The 21118-nt window shown below is 54.3% G+C and overlaps 1 protein-coding gene across 1 annotated transcript in view; it reads right to left on the bottom strand.

Annotated features, from left to right (window-relative positions):
* Window positions 1–17164, bottom strand: part of CALU (calumenin) — a 43114-nt gene extending 25950 nt beyond the window's left edge. The window contains exons 1-2 of the mRNA XM_072360620.1: window positions 17081–17164; window positions 9147–9373 (exon numbers count right to left, since the gene is read on the bottom strand). Coding sequence (XP_072216721.1) covers window positions 9147–9367 — 221 coding nt within the window. The 5' untranslated portion in view covers window positions 9368–9373; window positions 17081–17164. The remainder of the gene's footprint in view (window positions 1–9146; window positions 9374–17080) is intronic.
* Window positions 17165–21118: the final 3954 nt, after the last annotated feature.

Raw genomic sequence — 21118 nt, 5'->3', positions numbered from 1 at the left:
TTAAGGTGGACGCGGCGTTAAGGTGGACGCGGTGTTAAGGTGGACGCAGCGTTAAGGTGGACGTGCAGAGTTAAGGTGGACGCAGCGTTAAGGTGGACGCAGCGTTAAGGTGGACGTGCAGAGTTAAGGTGGACGCAGCGTTAAGGTGGACGCAGCGTTAAGGTGGACGTGCAGAGTTAAGGTGGACGCAGCGTTAAGGTGGACGCAGCTTTAATGTGGACGCAGCGTTAAGGTGGACGCAGTGTTAAGGTGGACGCAGCGTTAAGGTGGACGCAGCGTTAAGGTGGACGAGCAGCGTTAAGGTGGACGCAGCGTTAAGGTGGACACAGCGTTAAGGTGGACGCAGCATTAAGGTGGACGCAGTGTTAAGGTGGACGCAGCGTTAAGGTGGACACAGTGTTAAGGTGGACGCAGAGTTAAGGTGGACACAGCGTTAAGGTGGACGCAGAGTTAAGGTGGACGTAGCGTTAAGGTGGACACAGTGTTAAGGTGGACGCAGAGTTAAGGTGGACACAGCGTTAAGGTGGACGCAGAGTTAAGGTGGACGCAGCGTTAAGGTGGACGCAGCGTTAAGGTGGACGCAGCGTTAAGGTGGACGCAGCGTTAAGGTGGACGTGCAGTGTTAAGGTGGACGCAGCGTTAAGGTGGACGCAGAGTTAAGGTGGACGCAGCGTTAAGGTGGACGTGCAGTGTTAAGGTGGACACAGCGTTAAGGTGGACGCAGAGTTAAGGTGGACGCAGCGTTAAGGTGGACGCAGTGTTAAGGTGGACACAGCGTTAAGGTGGACGCCCAGCTTTAAGGTGGACGCAGCGTTAAGGTGGACGCAGCGTTAAGGTGGACGCAGCGTTAAGGTGGACGTGCAGTGTTAAGGTGGACGCAGCGTTAAGGTGGACGCGCACAGTTGTGGCCCCGCTCTGCGCTGCGGTGCCGACCCACAGCACTGGGGGGGATGTGGGGCTGGTTGTGGGGGGCGGGGAGCGGGAACTCATGGGTGGGATCCCCCCCCCGGCACCACAAGGAGCAACACGGGGCTGGGCTGCCCTTAAGGCCACACAGCCATGACTGGAATGAGGGACGGATGGCAGCGACCAGCAGCAGCTGTGGGGCGGCCCCATAGAACAGGGATGGGGGTGGGCCCAGCGGGAACAATGGGGGTCGGGACACAGACCCCAATGCTGGGAGGGACCCCAACACTGTGAGTGACCCCAATGATTTGAGTGGCCCCAATGTTGTGAGTGACCCCAACACTGTGAGTGACCCCAATAATGTGAGTGACCCCAATGCTGTGAGTGACCCCAATGTTGTGAGTGACCCCAATGTTGTGAGTGACCCCAATACTGTGAGTGACCCCAATGTTGTGAGTGACCCCAACGCTGTGAGTGACCCCAATGTTGGGAGTGACCCCAATACTGTGAGTGACCCCAATAATGTGAGTGACCCCAATGTTGTGAGTGACCCCAATGTTGTGAGTGACCCCAATGATGTGAGTGACCCCAACACTGTGAGTGACCCCAACACTGTGAGTGACCCCAATGTTGTGAGTGACCCCAATGTTGTGAGTGACCCCAATACTGTGAGTGACCCCAATGTTGAGAGTGACCTCAATGTTGTGAGTGACCTCAATGTTGTGAGTGACCCCAATGCTGTGAGTGACCCCAATGTTGAGAGTGACCCCAATACTGTGAGTGACCCCAATAATGTGAGTGACCCCAATGCTGTGAGTGACCCCAATGTTGAGAGTGACCCCAACGCTGTGAGTGACCCCAATACTGTGAGTGACCCCAATGCTGTGAGTGACCCCAATGTTGTGAATGACCCCAATGCTGTGAGTGACCCCAATGTTGTGAGTGACCCCAACGCTGTGAGTGACCCCAATACTGTGAGTGACCCCAATGTTGAGAGTGACCCCAATGTTGTGAGTGACCCCAATGATGTGAGTGACCTCAATGTTGAGAGTGACCCCAATGTTGTGAGTGACCCCAATGTTGTGAGTGACCTCAATGATGTGAGTGACCTCAATGTTGTGAGTGACCCCAACACTGTGAGTGACCCCAATGCTGTGAGTGACCCCAATGATGTGAGTGACCCCAACACTGTGAGTGACCCCAACACTGTGAATGACCCCAATGTTGTGAGTGACCCCAACACTGTGAGTGACCCCAATGCTGTGAGTGACCGCAATGCTGTGAGTGACCCCAACACTGTGAGTGACCCCAACGCTGTGAGTGACCCCAATAATGTGAGTGACCCCAATGTTGTGAGTGACCCCAATAATGTGAGTGACCCCAACACTGTGAATGACCCCAATGTTGTGAGTGACCCCAACACTGTGAGTGACCCCAACACTGTGAATGACCCCAATAATGTGAGTGACCCCAACACTGTGAGTGACCCCAATGCTGTGAGTGACCCCAATACTTTGAGTGACCCCAATGCTGTGAGTGACCCCAAATCTGTGAATGACCCCAAAGCTGTGGGCAGTCCCAGACCCCAAAGCGGTGAGCAACCCCAAAGCCAAGACTGTCCCCAGGTCCCAACACTGTGAGTGCCCCCAAAGCCACAAACAACCCCAAACCCAGGAGTGTTCCCAGACCCCAAAGCTGGGAGCGACCCCAAAGCTACGAGCATCCCCAGACCCCAAAGCCATGAGGAACCCTAAAACCAGGAGTGCTCCCACCCCAAAGCTGGGAGTGCCCCCACAACTCAAAGCTGGGCCCGACCACACACCCTACAACTGGGACTGCCCCCAGACCCCAAAGCTGAGAGCAGCCCCATACCCTACAACTGGGAGCAGCCCCAGACCCCAAAGCTGGGAGCAGCCCCATTAGGCAGCAATGAGGCAGTAATGAGAGGCAGCAATTCCCACATTTTTCCCCCAAATTCCCACATTTCTCATCAAAATTGCCCCATTTTTTTCCAATATCTCCACATTTCCTCCCAAAATTCCCATATTTCCTCCCAAATTCCCACATTTTCCCCCAAATTCCCACATTTCTCATCAAAATTCCCACATTTTCCCCCAAAATTCCTACCTTCTTCACCAAAACTCCAACATTTCACATCAAAATTCCCATTTTCCTCCAAATTCCCACATTTCTCATCAAAATTCCCACATTTTTTCCCAAAATTCCCACATTTTCCCCCAAATTTCCCACATTTCTCATCAAAATTCCCACATTTCCCCCCAAATTCCTACCTTCCTCCCACAAAATTCCAACATTTCTCATCAAAATTCCCACATTTCCTCCCAAAATTCCCACATTTTCCCCCCAAATTCCCACATTTTCCCCCAAAATTCACACATTTCTCACCAAAATTCCCACATTTTTCCCCAAAATCTCCACATTTCCTCCTAAAATTCCCACATTTTCCCTCAAAATTCCATCGTTTCTCATCAAAATTCCCACATTTTTCCCCCGAATTCCCACATTTCTCATCAAAATTTCCACATTTTTTCCCAAAATCTCCACATTTCCCCCCAAAATTCCCATATTTCCCCCCAAATTCCCACATTTTCACCACAAAATTCCCACATTTGCAAACAACCTTTAGGATCACCAAGTCCAACCATCACCACCATGGCCGCTAACCACGTCCCTAAATGGGATCATGGGACTATTAGGGTCAGGAAATCCCTCTGGGATCATCGAATCCATCCACCAGCACCATCAGACACCAAACCACGTCCCTAAATGGGATCATGGGATCATTAGGGTCAGGAAATCCCTCTGGGATCATCAAATCCATCCACCACCACCATCACCCACCAAACCACATCCCTAAATGGGATCATGGAACTATTAGGGTCAGGAAATCCCTCTGGGATCATCAGATCCATCCATCACCACCATCAGACACCAAACGACGTCCCTAAATGGGATCATGGAACTATTAGGGTCAGGAAATCCCTCTGGGACCACTAAATCCATCCATCACTGCCATGGCCACCAACCATCGCCCTAAATAGGTTCATGGGATCATCAGGGTTGGGAAAGACCTTTAGGATCACCAAGTCCAACCATCACCACCACGGCCACTACCACGTCCCTAAATGGGATCACGGGACCATCAGGGTGGGGAAATCCCTCTGGGACCATCAAATCCTTCCACCACCACCATGGCCACCAACCACGTCCCTCAGTAGGATCATGGAACTATTAGGGTTGGAAATGACCTCCAGGATCACCAAACCCCAAAATCATCACCAGGTCTCCCCTGTCCCTGCGTAGGATCACGGCATCATTAGGGTCAGGAAATCCTTCTTAGGATCACCACCAAATCCACCCACCTCTGCTGTCCCAAACCAAACCACGTCCCTAAATAGAGCCATGGAATCATTAGGGTCAGAATCTTCTAGGATCACCAAATCCAGAAGTTATCCCCATGCCCACTAACCCCACTAACCCTGACCCTAAATAGGATCATGGAGTCAGGAATGTCGGACCAGATCTCTACGATCACCAAGTCCACCCACCAACGCACCCCCAGTGCCACCCACCAGACCCTGTTCCTAAATAGGATCCTGGAATCATGAGGGTAGGAAAACACCTTCAGGACCACCAAACCAAACCATCCCCACCATCACCCACCAAAGCACGGCCCTCAGTAGGGTCACGGAGTCATTAGGGTCAGGAAATCCCTCTTGGATCCTCAAATCCACCCACCAAACCACATCCCGAAATGTGACCCTAAATAGGATCATGGAACCGTTACGGTTGGGAAGGAGCTCTACAACCACCAACTCCAACGCCATGGCCGCTAACCACGTCCCTAAATAGGATCGTGGGATCATTAGGGTCAGAAACTCCTCTAGGATCTTCGAATCCAAAAATCATCACCATGCAAAAGGACTCCATCCTCAAATAGGCTCAGGGAATAATTAGGGTCGGGAATCACCGAGGGTTGGGTTGGGAATCACCAAGTCCCACAACCAACTCATCACCAGCACGTCCACTCATCCCTAAATAGGATCGGGGAGTCATCACGGACAGAAATGACCTTTAGGATCACCAGATCCAACCCACACCACCGTGTGGTTGTCCCTCACTAGGATCATGGAGTCATTAGGGTCCCAAATCCCCCTGGGACCACCAAACCCAGACCCTGTCCCCAAATAGGATCGTGGATTCACAAGGGTAGAAAAACACCTTCAGGACCAGCAAATCCACCCATCCCCACCATGGCCATTAACCACGGCCCTAAATAGGTTCATCGAATCTTTAGGGTTGGGAAAGACCTTTAGGATCATCAAGTCCAACCATCACCATCATGGCTGTTAACCATGTCCCTAAACAGGGTCATGGAATCATTAGGATCGGGGAAGGCCCCTAGGACCACCAAACCCATCCACCACCAAGGTCACCCATCAAACCATACCCCTAAATGGGATTGTGGAACCATTAGGGACAGGAAATCCTTCTAGGATCATCAAATCCATCCACCACCACCATCACCCACCAAACCACGTCCCTAAATGGGATCATGGGACCAGCAGGGTCAGGAAATCCCTCTGGGACCACCAGATCCATCCATCACTGCCATGGCCACCAACCATCGCCCTAAATAGGTTCATGGGATCATTAGGGTTGGGAAGGACCTTTAGGATCACCAAGTCCAACCATCACCACCACGGCCCTAAATGGGATCACGGGACTATCACGGTGGGGAAATGCCTCTGGGACCATCAAATCCTTCCACCACCACCATCACCCACCAAACCACGTCCCTAAATGGGATCATGGGACCAACAGGGTCAGGAAATCCCTCTGGGAACACCAGATCCATCCATCACTGCCATGGCCACCAACCATCGCCCTAAATAGGTTCATGGGATCATCAGGGTTGGGAAAGACCTTTAGGATCACCAAGTCCAACCATCACCACCACGTCCCTAAATGGGATCACGGGACCATCAGGGTGGGGAAATCCCTCTGGGACCATCAAATCCATTCAATACCACCATCACCCACCAAACCACGTCCCTAAATGGGATCGTGGGACCAGCAGGGTCAGGAAATCCCTCTGGGATCATCAGATCCATCCATCACTGCCATGGCCACCAACCATCGCCCTAAATAGGTTCATGGGATCATTAGGGTTGTGAACAACCGTTAGGATCACCAAGCCCAACCGTCACCACCACGGCCAGTAACCACGTCCCTAAATGGGATCATGGGACCAACAGGGTCAGGAAATACTTCTGGAATCATCAAATCCATCCACCACCACCATCACCCACCAAACCACGTCCCTAAATGGGGTTATGGAACTATTAGGGTCAGGAAATCCCTCTGGGACCACCAGATCCATCCATCACTGCCATGGCCACCAACCATCACCCTAAATAGGTTCATGGGATCATTAGGGTTGGGAAAGACCTTTAGGATCACCAAGTCCAACCATCACCACCACGGCCAGTAACCACGTCACTAAATGGGATCATTGGACCATCAGGGTCAGGAAATCCCTCTGGGACCATCAGATCCATCCACCAGCACCATCAGACACCAAACCACATCCCTAAATGGGATCATGGAACTATTAGGGTCACGAAATCCCTCTGGGATCATCAGATCCATCCATCACTGCCATGGCCACCAACCATCACCCTAAATAGGTTCATGGGATCATTAGGGTTGTGAACAACCGTTAGGATCACCAAGCCCAACTGTCACCACCACGGCCAGTAACCACGCCCCTAAATGGGATCCTGGGACCAACAGGGTCAGGAAATCCTTCTGGAATCATCAAATCCATCCACCAGCACCATCAGACACCAAACCACGTCCCTAAATGGGATCACGGGACCATCAGGGTCAGGAAATCCCTCTGGGACCACCAAATCCATCCACCACCACCATCAGTGTTACTACGCTGGGAGCCTGTAGTGCGGCCAATCAGTGAGGTGACACCAATATGGCGATCAGCAAGATGGCCATTTATTGAAGCCGACACACTCTGATATGCTCCATGTCTTTCGTGTACACCCACTGGGGCGACACACATCCCTAATCCTTACCTCTAAAGGGGAAGGGCCATGCCCCTAATACAACTCCCCCTCCCCATGCTAAGCAAGCCTCGTCCCGTTCCAATACGCAGAGCATTACACCTAACCAGAACCTATCTTTCAAGTCTATCTTGCATCCTATTGCACTCCATCGGTGAGTAAATCATTTCCTCAGTCACTGGCTTCAAACAACCCTGCAAGCATTGGGATACACATGGGAAGCACAACATTAACCCTAGGAGTATAAGCAGCCCTATTACTAATGCTTGAAGTAACTGTTTGAGCCACGGCCTGATCCCACCAAACAAGCTTTCCAACCAGTCCCCAAAGGGGTCACCCTGTATCCTGATCTTTCTTGTGTGTTCCTTCAGCAGCTCTAGCTCCTTACGTAACGATTCACTGCGAGCACTGGAACAGACACCAAACCACGGCCTTAAATGGGATCACGGGACCAACAGGGTCAGGAAATCCCTCTGTGGACCACCATGTCCATCCACCAAACCACATCCCTTAACGGGATCATGGAACTATTAGGGGTTCCTAAATCCCTCTGGGACCACCAGATCCATTGCCAACGTTACCCACCAAACCACGTCCCTGAATGGGATCATGGAACTATTAGGGTCAGGAAATCCCTCTGGGACCACCAGATCCATCCATCACTGCCATGGCCACCAACCATCTCCCTAAATAGGTTCATGGGATCATTAGGGTTGGGAAGGACCTTTAGGATCACCAAGTCCAACCATCACCACCACGTCCCTAAATGGGATCACGGGACCATCAGGGTCAGGAAATCCCTCTGGGACCATCAAATCCATCCATCACCACCATCACCCACCAAACCACGTCCCTAAATGGGATCATGGGACCAACAGGGTCAGGAAATCCCTCTGGGATCATCAAATCCATCCATCACTGCCATGGCCACCAACCATCGCCCCAACTATGTTCATGGGATCATTAGGGTTGGGAAGGACCTTTAGGATCACCAAGTCCAACCATCACCACCACGTCCCTAAATGGGATCACGGGACCAACAGGGTCAGGAAATCCCTCTGGGACCATCAGATCCATCCATCACTGCCATGGCCACCAACCATCACCCTAAATAGGTTCATGAGATCATTAGGGTTGGGAAAGACCTTTAGGATCACCAAGTCCAACCATCACCACCACGGCCACTACCACGTCCCTAAATGGGATTGTGTGACCATCAGGGTGGGGAAATCCCTCTGGGACCACCCAATCTATCGCCAACGTTACCCACCAAACCACGTCCCTTAATGGGATCATGGAACTATTAGGGTCAGAAAATCCCTCTGGGATCCCTCCCCTCCCACCCCCCACTCCCCCAGGGTCCCCCCAGCTGCATCCACTGGCTGTGGCTCTCCATACCCCATCCTCTCCTTGCTCTCCTCTCCTTGCTCTCCTCTCCCTCTCCCATCCTCCCCTTGATCCCCTCTCCCTAACCCAGCCTCTCCTTGCTCTCTTCTCCTCTCCCTCCCCCATCCTCCTCTTGCTCTCACTCCCTTCCCCAGCCTCTTCTTACTCTCCTCTCCCTACCCCATCCTCTCCAATCCCATCCCCATCCTCCCTTGCTCTCCATCCCTCCCCCATCCTCCCTTGCTCTCCATCCCTCCCCATCCTCCCTTGCTCTCCATCCCTCCCCCATCCTCCCTTGCTCTCCATCCCTTCCCCATCCTCCCCTTGCTCTCACTCCCTTCCCCAGCCTCTTACTCTCCTCTCCCTCCCTTGCTCTCCATCCCTCCCCATCCTCCTCTTGCTCTCAATCCCTCCCCCATCCTCCCCTTGCTCTCCATCCCTCCCCATCCTCCCCTTGCTCTCCATCCCTCCCCCATCCTCCCTTGCTCTCCATCCCTCCCCCATCCTCCCCTTTCTCTCCATCCCTCCCTTATCCTCCCCTTGCTCTCCATCCTTCCCCCATCCTCCCCTTGCTCTCCATCCCTCCCCCATCCTCTTCTTACTCTCCTCTCCCTCCCCCATCCTCTCCTCTCCCATCCCCATCCTCCCCTTGCTCTCCATCCCTCCCCCATCCTCCCCTTGCTCTCCATCCCTCCCCCATCCTCCCCTTGCTCTCAGTCCCATCCCCATCCTCCCCTTGCTCTCAGTCCTTACCCCAGTCTCTCCTTGCTCTCCTCCGGCGTCAGCTGGTCGAAGGTTTTGGCCTCGTCGGCGCCCAGGAATGCGTCGTGGTCGTAGTCGAAGCTCTGTGCGTCGTTGTGCTCCTTGTCGCTCAGCGGCGCCTCGTGGTGCACGCGCTCCTTCTTCTCCGTGGGCTTGGCGGCCACGCACGCCGCGCTGAGACACAGCAGCAGCAGCAGCTCCTGGGTGCTCATCGTGACCTGAGGACAACAGGGGCACCGCGATAATTAACGCCTTCATCAGCCGGGAATTAATGGCTGCGCGACCACAGGGAGAGCGGGGAGGGAGGGAGGAGAGAAGGGGAGATGGAGGGAGATGGAGAGAGATGGAGGGAGGAGAAAAGGAGGAAGATGGAGGGGGGAGAGAGGGAGGAGGGAGATGGAAGGAGATGGAGGGAGATGGAGGGAGGAGAGTAGGAGGGAGATGAAGGGAGAAGGAGGTAGAAGGAGGGAGGAGATGGAGGGAGATGGAGGAAGGAGAAAAGGGGGGAGATGGAGGGAGGAGATGGAGGGAGGAGATGGAGGGAGATGGAGGGAGATGGAGGGAGATGGAGGGAGATGGAGGGAGATGGAGGAAGGAGAAAAGGGGGGAGATGGAGGGAGGAGAGAAGGGGGAGATGGAGGGAGGCGAGAAGGGGGAGATGGAGGGAGGAGGGAGATGGAGGGAAATGGAGGGAGGAGAGAAGGGGGAGATGGAGGGAGGAGATGGAAGGAGATGGAGGGAGATGGAGGAAGGAGATGGAGGGAGATGGAGAGATGAGAGGAGGGAGATGGAGGAAGGAGACGGAGGGAGATGGAGGGAGGAGAGAAGGAGTGAGGTGGAGGGAGGAGATGGAGGGAGATGGAGGGAGGAGAGAAGGGGGAGATGGAGGGAGGAGATGGAGGGAGATGGAGGGAGATGGAGGAAGGAGAAAAGGGGGGAGATGGAGGGAGGAGAGAAGGGGGAGATGGAGGGAGGAAAAGAGACAGAGGGAGGAAGGAATGGGGAGAGAGGGAGGAGGGAGATGGAAGGAGAGGGAGGGAGAAGGGAGAAGTGAGGGGGAAGAACAGGAGGCAGAGAAGGATGGAGGAAAGAAGGGTAGAGGAGAGAGAGGTGGGAGGGAGAGGGAGGGGAGAGAGAAGAGTGGAGGGAGAAGGACAGAGTGAGAAGATGGATGGGAGAAAGAGGGAGGGAGAAGAGTGGGGGGAGGACAGGAGGGAGGAGGGCGGAAGAGAGAAAGAGAGGAAGAAGGAGGGAGAAGGGTGGGAGGGAGAAGGAGGGGATGGAAGGATGGGAGGGAGGAGGATGAGAGGAGAATGGCGGGGAAAAAACAGGAGGGAGGAGGATGGAGGAGAGAAGGGTGGAGTGGAAAAGGGTGGAGGGAGAAGAAGGGAGAGAGAAGGATGGGGAGAGGAGGGAGGGTGGGAGAAAGATGGAAGAGAGAAGGATGGAGGAAGAAGGATGAAAGGAGGATGAATGGAGGACAATGAAGGGAGGAGGGTGTGGGGGAGATGGAGGGGGAAGGGAAGGGAAGGGAAGGGAAGGGAAGGGAAGGGAAGGAAGGGAAGGGAAGGGAAGGGAAGGGAAGGGAAGGGAAGGGAAGGGAAGGGAAGGGAAGGGAAGGGAAGGGAAGGGAAGGGAAGGGAAGGGAAGGGAAGGGAAGGACTCCCCTGGGGCAGCACCCACAGCCCCCCCTAAGAGCTGCACCAGCACCCGGGGACACCGCAACCCATCCCAGGGAGCAACAACCAGCACCGCCAACCAGTATCATCAACCAGCACCACCAACCAGCACCGGCCCCGTCACAACGGGGGGTCAGCCAAGACAAACAGCGAGGGCAAGGCCGGCCGGCTGGCTGGACAGACAGCACACGTGGGGTGTCCGGAGGGTTTTGGGGTCAACGGCCTGAGCGTGGGATCCATTGGGTTGGCCATTAAAGGTCCCAAAGCACCACGGGTTTGGAATACAGACATTTGTTCACTGGGGACCCCAGCACACCACGGGTTTGGGATCCATCTCTTTGGCCACTGGGGATCCCAACACGGCGCAGGTTTGGGATCCGCTGCTATGGCCATTAGGGCTCCTAACGCAGCAGGAGTTTGGGGTCATTAGACAATATAAGGCATCCCAAGATTGGGATCTGCTGGTTTGGCCATTGGAGATCGCAATAGACCCAGTTTGGGATCTGCTGGTTCGGCCGTTAGGGACTGCGACGCGCAACGAGTTTGGGATGCATCTGGTTGGCCATCGGGGATCCAACACACCCCGAGTTTGGGATCCAACACCCCGAGTTTGGGATCCATCTCTTTGGTCACTGGAGATCCCAACACACTCTGAGTCTGGGATCCATCTCTTTGGTCACTCAGATCCCAACACACCGAGTTTGGGATCCATCTCTTTGGTCACTCAGACCCCAACACACCGAGACTGGGATCCATCTCTTTGGTCACTCAGACCCCAACACACCAAGTTTGGGATCCATCTCTTTGGTCACTCAGACCCCAACACACCGAGACTGGGATCCATCTCTTTGGTCACTCAGATCCCAACACACCGAGACTGGGATCCATCTCTTTGGTCACTCAGATCCCAACACCCCGAGTTTGGGATCCATCTCTTTGGTCACTGGAGATCCCAACACACCGAGTTTGGGATCCATCTCTTTGGTCACTCAGATCCCAACACACCGAGTTTGGGATCCATCTCTTTGGTCACTCAGATCCCAACACCCTGAGTTTGGGATCCATCTCTTTGGTCACTGGAGATCCCAACACACCAAGTTTGGGATCCATCTCTTTGGTCACTGGAGATCCCAACACACTCTGAGTCTGGGATCCAACCATTGGGGATCACAGAGCTGCACAGCTTTGGGATTTGTCTGTGTGGGATCCCCAGGATTTGGGGCCCAACCAGCGTCCGGCAGGGAACCCGGCACACCTTGATGTGGGATCCACCCACTTAAACACTACGGACCCCAACGCAGCATGGATCCACCAGGTCGGGTACCGGGATCCACCAGGTCGGGTACCAGGATCCACCAGGTCGGGTACCGGGATCCACCAGGTTGGGTACCGGGATCCACCAGGTCGGGTACCAGGATCCACCAGGTTGGGTACTGGGATCCACCAGGTCGGGTACCGGGATCCACCAGGTCGGGTACTGGGATCCACCAGGTCGGGTACCGGGATCCACCAGGTCGGGTACTGGGATCCCAACACACCGCAAGGTTGGGATGTGGCCATTAGGAATCATAGAGCTCCACGAGTTTTGGGATGTGGCCATCAGTGACCCCAAATTTGGCCACTATGGATCCCAACGCGGCGCGGATCCACACGTTTGATTTCTGGGCATCCCAGCGCCATCAACTTTGGGATCTGGCCATTAGGGAACGTGAAGCACCACAAGTTTGGGACTCAACCATCTGGTCTTTGGGGATCCCAAAACACCTCAAGTTTGGGATCTGGTTGTTAGGAATCACAGAGCTCCACAAGCATTGGGATCCATTGGTGTAACCACACTGCGCTGGGATTCAGCCTTTGGGTTACTGGGGATCCCAACACACCTCAAGTTTGGGATCTGGCTATTAGGGATCCTGGGACACCACAAGTTTGGGACCCATTGGTTTGCCCGTGGCAGATCCCAATGCAACGCGAGGTTTGGGACCCATTGCTTTGGCCATTGGGGATCCCAATACACCTTGAGGTCTGGAACCCATTGCTTTGGCCATTGGGGACCCCAACACACTGTGAGTTTAGGACCCATTGGTTTGGCCATTGGGGATCCCAATACACCATGAGGTTTGGGACCCATTGGTTTGGCTATGGGAGATCCCAATACACCTTGAGGTCTGGAACCCATTGATTTGGCTGTAGGGGACCCCAATACACTGTGAGTTTAGGACCCATTGCTTTGGCTATGGGAGATCCCAACACACTGTGAGTTTAGGACCCATTGGTTTGGCCATGGGGTATCCCAATACACCTTGTGATTTGGGACCCATTGCTATGGCTATGGGGGATCCCAATACACCTTGAGATTTGGGACCCATTGATATGGCCATTGGGGACCCCAACACACTGTGAGTTTAGGACCCATTGGTTTGGGCATAGGGTATCCCAATACACCTTGAGGTCTGAGACCCATTGGTTTGGCCATGGGGGATCCCAATACACCTTGAGGTCTGGAACCCATTGGTTTGGCCATTGGGGATCCCAATACACCTTGAGGTTTAGGAACCATTGATTTGGCCATTGGGGATCCCAATACACTATGAGGTTTGGCCATGGGAGATCCCAATGCACTACAAGGTCTGGAACCCATGGCTTTGGCCATGGGGAATCCCAATACACCTTGAGGTCTGGAACCCATTGGTTTGGTCATTGGGGATCCCAACACACTGTGAGTTTAGGACCCATTGGTTTGGCCATTGGGGATCCCAATACAGCTTGAGGTCTGGAACCCATTGCTTTGGCTATGGGAGATCCCAATACACCTTGAGGTTTGCGACCCATTGCTTTGGCTATGGGGGACCCCAATACACCGTGAGGTCTGGAACCCATTGCTTTGGCCATTGGGGACCCCAATACACTGTGAGTTTAGGACCCATTGCTTTGGCCATTGGGGACCCCAATACATCATGAGGTCTGGAACCCATTGCTTTGGCTATGGGGGATCCCAACACACTGTGAGTTTAGGACCCATTGTTTTGGCCATTGGGGATCCCAATGCACTACAAGGTCTGGGACCCATTGATTTGGCTGTAGGGGACCCCAATACACTGTGAGTTTAGAACCCATTGCTTTGGCTATGGGAGATCCCAATGCACCATGAGGTCTGGAACCCATTGATTTGGCCATTGGGGATCCCAATACACTGTGAGTTAAGGACCCATTGCTTTGGCTATGGAAGATCCCAATACACCTTGGGGTCTGGAACCCATTGATTTAGCCATTGGAGACCCCAATACACTCCGAGGTCTGGAACCCATTGCTTTGGCTATGGGCGATCACAATACACCATGAGGTCTGGAACCCATTGGTTTGGCCATTGGGGACCCCAAAACACTGTGAGTTTAGGACCCATTGGTTTGGCCATGGGGGATCTCAATACGCCTTGAGGTCTGGAACACATTGATTTGGTCATTGGGGATCCCAATACACTACGAGGTTTGGCCATGGGAGACCCCAATGAACTACTAGGTCTGGAACCCATTGCTTTGGCCATTGGGGATCCCAATACACTGTGAGTTTAGGACCCATTGCTTTGGCTATGGGAGATCCCAATACATCATGAGGTTTGGGACCCACTGCTTTGGCCATCGGGGACCCCAACACACTGTGAGTTTAGGACCCAATAGTTTGACCACGGGGTATCCCAATACACCTTGTGGTTTGGGACCCATTGCTATGGCTATGGGAGATCCCAATACACCTTGAGGTCCGGAACCCATTGATTTGGCCATTGGGGACCCCAATACACTGTGAGTTAAGGACCCATTGCTTTGGCTATGGGAGATCCCAATACACCTTGAGATTGGGACCCATTGCTTTGGCCATTGGGGACCCCAACACACTGTGAGTTTAGGACCCATTGGTTTGGCCATTGGGGATCCCAATGCACTACTAGGTCTGGAACCCATTGCTTTGGCCATGGGGGATCCCAATACACCTTGTGGTTTGGGACCCATTGCTATGGCTATGGGAGATCCCAATACACCTTGAGGTCTGGAACCCATTGGTTTGGCCATTGGGGATCCCAATGCACTATGAGGTTTGGCCATGGGAGATCCCAATGCACTACAAGGTCTGGAACACATTGCTTTGGCCATGGGGAATCCCAATACACCTTGAGGTCTGGAACCCATTGGTTTGGTCATTGGGGATCCCAACACACTGTGAGTTTAGGACCCATTAGTTTGGGCATGGGGGATCCCAATACACCTTGAGGTCTGGAACCCATTGCTTTGGCCATTGGGGATCCCAATACAGCTTGAGGTCTGGAACCCATTGCTTTGGCTATGGGAGATCCCAATACACCTTGAGGTTTGCGACCCATTGCTTTGGCTATGGGAGATCCCAATACACCTTGAGGACTGGAACCCATTGCTTTGGCCATTGGGGACCCCAATACACTGTGAGTTTAGGACACATTGCTTTGGCCATGGGAGATCCCAATACACCATGAGGTCTGGAACCCATTGATTTAGCCATTGAGGATCCCAATACACTATAAGGTTTGGCAATGGGGGATCCCAATCCCCTATAAGGTTCAGCCATGGGGATCCCAATACACCATGAGGTTTGGGACCCATTGATTTGGCCATGGGGCATCCTAATACACCTTGAGGTCTGGAACCCATTTCTTTGGCTATGGGGGATCCCAATACACCATGAGGTCTGGAACCCATTGCTTTGGCTATGGGAGATCCCAATACACCTTGAGGTTTGCGACCCATTGCTTTGGCTATGGGAGATCCCAATGCACCATGAGGTCTGGAACCCATTGATTTGGCCATTGAGGATCCCAATACACTATGAGGTTTGGCAATGGGGGATCCCAATCCCCTATAAGGTTCAGCCATGGGGATCCCAATACACCATGAGGTTTGGGACCCATTGATTTGGCTATGGGGTATCCTAATACACCTTGAGGTCTGGAACCCATTGCTTTGGCTATGGGGGATCCCAATACACCTTGAGGTCTGGAACCCATTGCTTTGGCTATGGGAGATCCCAATACACCTTGTGGTTTGGGACCCATTGATTTTGCTGTAGGGGACCCCAATACACTCTGAGTTTAGGACCCATTGCTTTGGCTATGGGGGATCCCAATACATCATGAGGTCTGGAACCCATTGATTTGGCTGTAGGGGACCCCAATACACTGTGAATTTAGGACCCATTGCTTTGGCTATGGGGTATCCCAATACACCTTGAGGTCTGGAACCCATTGCTTTGGCCATTGGGGATCCCAATACACTGTGAGTTTAGGACCCATTGGTTTGGCTATGGGGGATCCCAATACACCATGAGGTTTGGGACCCATTGCTTTGGCTATGGGAGATCCCAATACACCTTGAGGTCTGGAACCCATTGCTTTGGCCATTGGGGACCCCAACACACTGTGAGTTTAGGACCCATTGGTTTGGCCATTGGGAGATCCCAATGCACTACAAGGTCTGGGACCCATTGCTTTGACCATGGAGTATCCCAATACACCTTGAGGTCTGGAACCCATTGATTTGGCTGTAGGGGACCCCAATACACTGTGAATTTAGGACCCATTGCTTTGGCTATGGGGTATCCCAATACACCATGAGGTCTGGAACCCATTGCTTTGGCCATTGGGGATCCCAATACACTATAAGGTTTGGCAATGGGGGATCCCAATCCCCTATAAGGTTCAGCCATGGGGATCCCAATACACCATGAGGTCTGGAACCCATTGCTTTGGCTATGGGGGATCCCAATCCCCTATAAGGTTTGGCTATAGGGGATCCCAATCTCCTATAAGGTTTGGGACCCCATAAGTTTGGGGTCCCAACCGTGTCATTTCAATCCATTGCCATTTAGGGTCGCAGAGGGGGGGGGGGGGGGGTCCTCAACATTGGGGGGGGGGGGTCTTTAACGGGGGAGGGGTCTTTAACCAATGGGGGGGGGGGTCCTCAACCGGGGGCGGTGCCGGGGATCCCCGCGGTGGTCGGGGGGCGTCGGATCCGCGGGTCCCCGCGGATCCGACGCCCCCCGACCACCGCGGGGATCCCCGGCACCGCCATGTTGGACCCCGTTCCTCCAACCCCCCCCCGACCCCCGTTACCCCCCCCCCCCGGACCCCTCCGTTACCGTAGCAACACCCACTGCTGTCACCATAGCAACGAAGCCCCGCCCCCTCCCCCGTATCCCGACACCCCCCCCCCCTTCCGCCATTACCGGCCGCTCCGCCGCCGCCGCCCCTCTCCCCGCCGCTCCGCTCCACCGACCGGAAGTAGCGCCGCGCCACGCCGCACGCTCCCGCCTTCCTCCCCCACTGACCAATCAGGGAGTACCCACCCCTCGCCGTCTTGCAAATGCGGCAAGCTGATTGGTTCGACTCGCCGCCCGTCAGGGCGTTGTCCCGCCTCCCTCCCTCAGCCCCCCCTTGTGGCCTCCTTGTGGCCCCGCCCACTCTTTCCCCGCCGCGGGTGTTGATTGGCTGGAAAGCGCCACGTCCTCAAGCGCGCGCCGGCTGATGGCCACGCCCACCCCGGCGCGTCTCCACACTGCGCGTGCGCGGAGAGAAAGAGAGAGAGGAGGGGACGGAGCGGCGGTCACGTGGGGGGGGAGGGATCGGATACGGAGTGGGGGCGGGGCCTAAAATCGGGTTTGGGGTCAGGGATGGGATTGAATTGGGATTGGGATTGGGGTCAGGGATGGGATTGGGATCAAGAATGGGATTGGGGTCAGGAATGGGGTCAGGGATGGGATTTGGGATCTAAAATGGGATTGGGGTCTGGGATGGGATTGGGGTCAGGATTGGGATTGGGATCAAGAATTGGATTGGAGGCAGGGATGGGATTGAATTGGGGTTGGGATTGGGGTCAATGATGGGATTTGGGGTCTGGGATGGGATCGGGGTCAATGATGGGATCGGGGTCAGGGATGGGATTGAGGTCAGGGATGGGATTGGGGTCAGGAGTGGGATTGGGGGCAGGAATGGGATTGGGGTCAATGATGGGATTGGGGTCAGGGATGGGATTGGGGTCAGGAATGGGATTGAATTGGGGTTGGGATTGGGGTAGGGATGGGATTGGGGTCAGGGATGGGATTTGGGGTCTGGGATGGGATTGGGGTCAGGAATGGGATTGGGGTCAGGGATGGGATTTGGGGTCTGGGATGGGATTGGGGCAGGAATGGGATTGGGGTCAGGAGTGGGATTGGGGTCAGGAATGGGATTGGGGTCAGGAATGGGATTGGGGTCAGGGATGGGATTGGGGGATGGGATGGGATTGGGGTCAGGAGTGGGATTGGGGTCAGGAATGGGATTGGGGTCAGGAATGGGATTTGGGATCTAAGATGGGATTGGGGGATGGGATGGGATTGGGGTCAATGATGGGAAGGTGATTGGGGTCAGGGATGGGATTGGGGTCAGGAATGGGATTGAATTGGGGTTGGGATTGGGGTAGGGATGGGATTGGGGTCAGGGATGGGATTTGGGGTCTGGGATGGGATTGGGGTCAGGAATGGGATTGGGGTCAGGGATGGGATTTGGGGTCTGGGATGGGATTGGGGCAGGAATGGGATTGGGGTCAGGAGTGGGATTGGGGTCAGGAATGGGATTGGGGTCAGGAATGGGATTGGGGTCAGGGATGGGATTGGGGGATGGGATGGGATTGGGGTCAGGGATGGGATTGGGGTCAGGAATGGGATTTGGGGTCAGGGATGGGATTGGGGTCAGGATTGGGATTGGGGTCAGGGATGGGATTGGGGTCTAGTATGGGATTGGGGTCAATGATGGGATTGGGGTCTGGGATGGGATTTGGGGTCAGTGATGGGATCGGGTTTAGGAATGGGATTTGGGATCTAAGATGGGATTGGGGTCAGGGATGGGATTGGGGTCTGGGATGGGATTGGGGGCAGGAATGGGATTGGGGGTCAGGAATGGGATTGGGGGTCAGGAATGGGATTGGGGGGCAGGAATGGGATTGGGGTAGGGATGGGATTGGGGTCAGGGATGGGATTGGGGTCAGGAATGGGATTTGGGGTCAGGGATGGGATTGGGGTCAGGATTGGGATTGGGGTCAGGGATGGGATTGGGGTCTAGTATGGGATTGGGGTCAATGATGGGATTGGGGTCTGGGATGGGATTGGGGTCTGGGATGGGATTTGGGGTCAGGGATGGGATTGGGGACAGGAATGGGATTGGGGTCAGGAATGGGATTGGGGGTCAGGAATGGGATTGGGGGTCAGGAATGGGATTGGGGGTCAGGAATGGGATTGGGGGGCAGGAATGGGATTGGGGTAGGGATGGGATTGGGGTCAGGGATGGGATTGGGGTCAGGAATGGGATTTGGGGTCAGGGATGGGATTGGGGTCAGGATTGGGATTGGGGTCAGGGATGGGATTGGGGTCTAGTATGGGATTGGGGTCAATGATGGGATTGGGGTCTGGGATGGGATTGGGGTCTGGGATGGGATTTGGGGTCAGGGATGGGATTGGGGACAGGAATGGGATTGGGGTCAGGAATGGGATTGGGGTCAGGAGTGGGATTGGGGTTAGGAATGGGATTGGGGTCAATGATGGGATTTGAGTCAGGGATGGGATTGGGGTCAGGGATGGGATTGGGGTCAGGGATGGGATTTGAGTCAGGGATGGGATTTGGGGTCAGAGATGGGATTGGGGTCTGGGATGGGTTTGGGGTCAGGAATGGGATTTGAGGGCAGGAATGGGATTGGGGTCAGGAATGGGATTGGGGTCAGGGATGGGATTGAATTGGGTATGTGATTGGGGTCAGGAATGGGATTAGGGACAGGAATGGGATTGGGGTCAGGGATGGGATTGGGGTCAATGATGGGATCGGGGTTAGGAATGGGATTTGGGATCTAAGATGGGATTGGGGTCAGGGATGGGATTGGGGTTAAGGTTAAGGGTTGGGATTGGAGTTGGGATTGGGGTCAGCGATGGCATTGGGGTCAGATATGGGATCGGGGGCACGGATGGGATTGGGGTCAGGAATGGGATTTGGGGTCAGGGATGGGATTGGGGTCAGTGATGGGATTTGGGGTCAGGGATGGGATTGGGGTCAGGGATGGGATTGGGGGGTCAGGAATGGGATTGGGGGATGGGATGGGATTGGGATCAGGGATTGGATTGGGGCCAAGGATGGGATCGGGGTTAGGAATGGGATTTCGGATCTAAGATGGGATTGGGGTCAGGGATGGGATTGGGGTCAGGAATGGGATTGGGGTCTGGGATGGGATTTGGGATCTAAAATGGGATTGGGGTCTGGGATGGGATTTGGGGCAGGGATGGGATTGGGGGCAGGAATGGGATTGGGGTCAGGAATGGGATTTGGGGTCAGGAATGGGATTTGGGATCTAAAATGGGATTGGGGTCAGGGATGGGATTGGGGACAGGAATGGGATTGGGGGCAGGGATGGGATTGGGGTCAGTGATGGGATTGAATTGGGGTTGGGATTGGGGTAGGGATGGGATTGGGGTCAGGAATGGGATTGGGGTCAGGAATGGGATTGGGGGCAGGAATGGGATTGGGGGCAGGAATGGGATTGGGGTAGGGATGGGATTGGGGTCAGAGATGGGATTTGAGGTTAAGGAATGGGATTGGGGTCAGGGATGGGATTGGGGTCTGGGATGGGATTGGGGTCAGGAATGGGATTTGGGGTCAGGGATGGGATTTGGGGTCAAGGATGGGATTGGGGTCAGGGATGGGATTGGGGTCTGGGATGGGATTGGGGTTGAAGTTAAGGGTTGGGATCAGGGCTGGGATTAGGGTCAGTGATGGGATTAGGGGTCAGGGATTAAGGTTTGGGATTGGGGTCAGACTTAAGTTTTGGGGTTGGGGTTCTGGTTTAGGGTTGGTTTTGGGGTCAGGGTTAAGATTGGGGTCAGACTTAAGGGTTGGGGTCAGGGTTGGGATGGAGGCCATCAATCCCGTCCAATTGACTCCCACCTCCACCCTAATTAGAACCACGGGGTCATTAGGGGGGCAGAGAGTTGTGGGGTCACCGATCCAACCCCAACAACCACCGTGACCCTAATTAGAACAACGGGGTCATTAAGGCTGGAGAAGACCATGAAGGTCAGCAATCCAACCTGACCCTAATTAGACACAAGGGATCGTCCCAACCCTAATTAGACACATGGGATCATCCTGACCCTAATTAAACACATGGGAAAGTCCTGACCCTAATTAGACACAAGGGAAAGTCCTGACCCTAATTAGACACAAGGGATTGTTCTGACCCTAATTAT

Source organism: Excalfactoria chinensis, assembly GCF_039878825.1.
Source record: "Excalfactoria chinensis isolate bCotChi1 chromosome 1 unlocalized genomic scaffold, bCotChi1.hap2 SUPER_1_unloc_1, whole genome shotgun sequence".
NCBI classification, from domain to species: domain Eukaryota; kingdom Metazoa; phylum Chordata; class Aves; order Galliformes; family Phasianidae; genus Excalfactoria; species Excalfactoria chinensis.
Note: the sequence above shows the minus strand (reverse complement) of the source record. Positions and strands in the feature narration are given on the sequence as shown.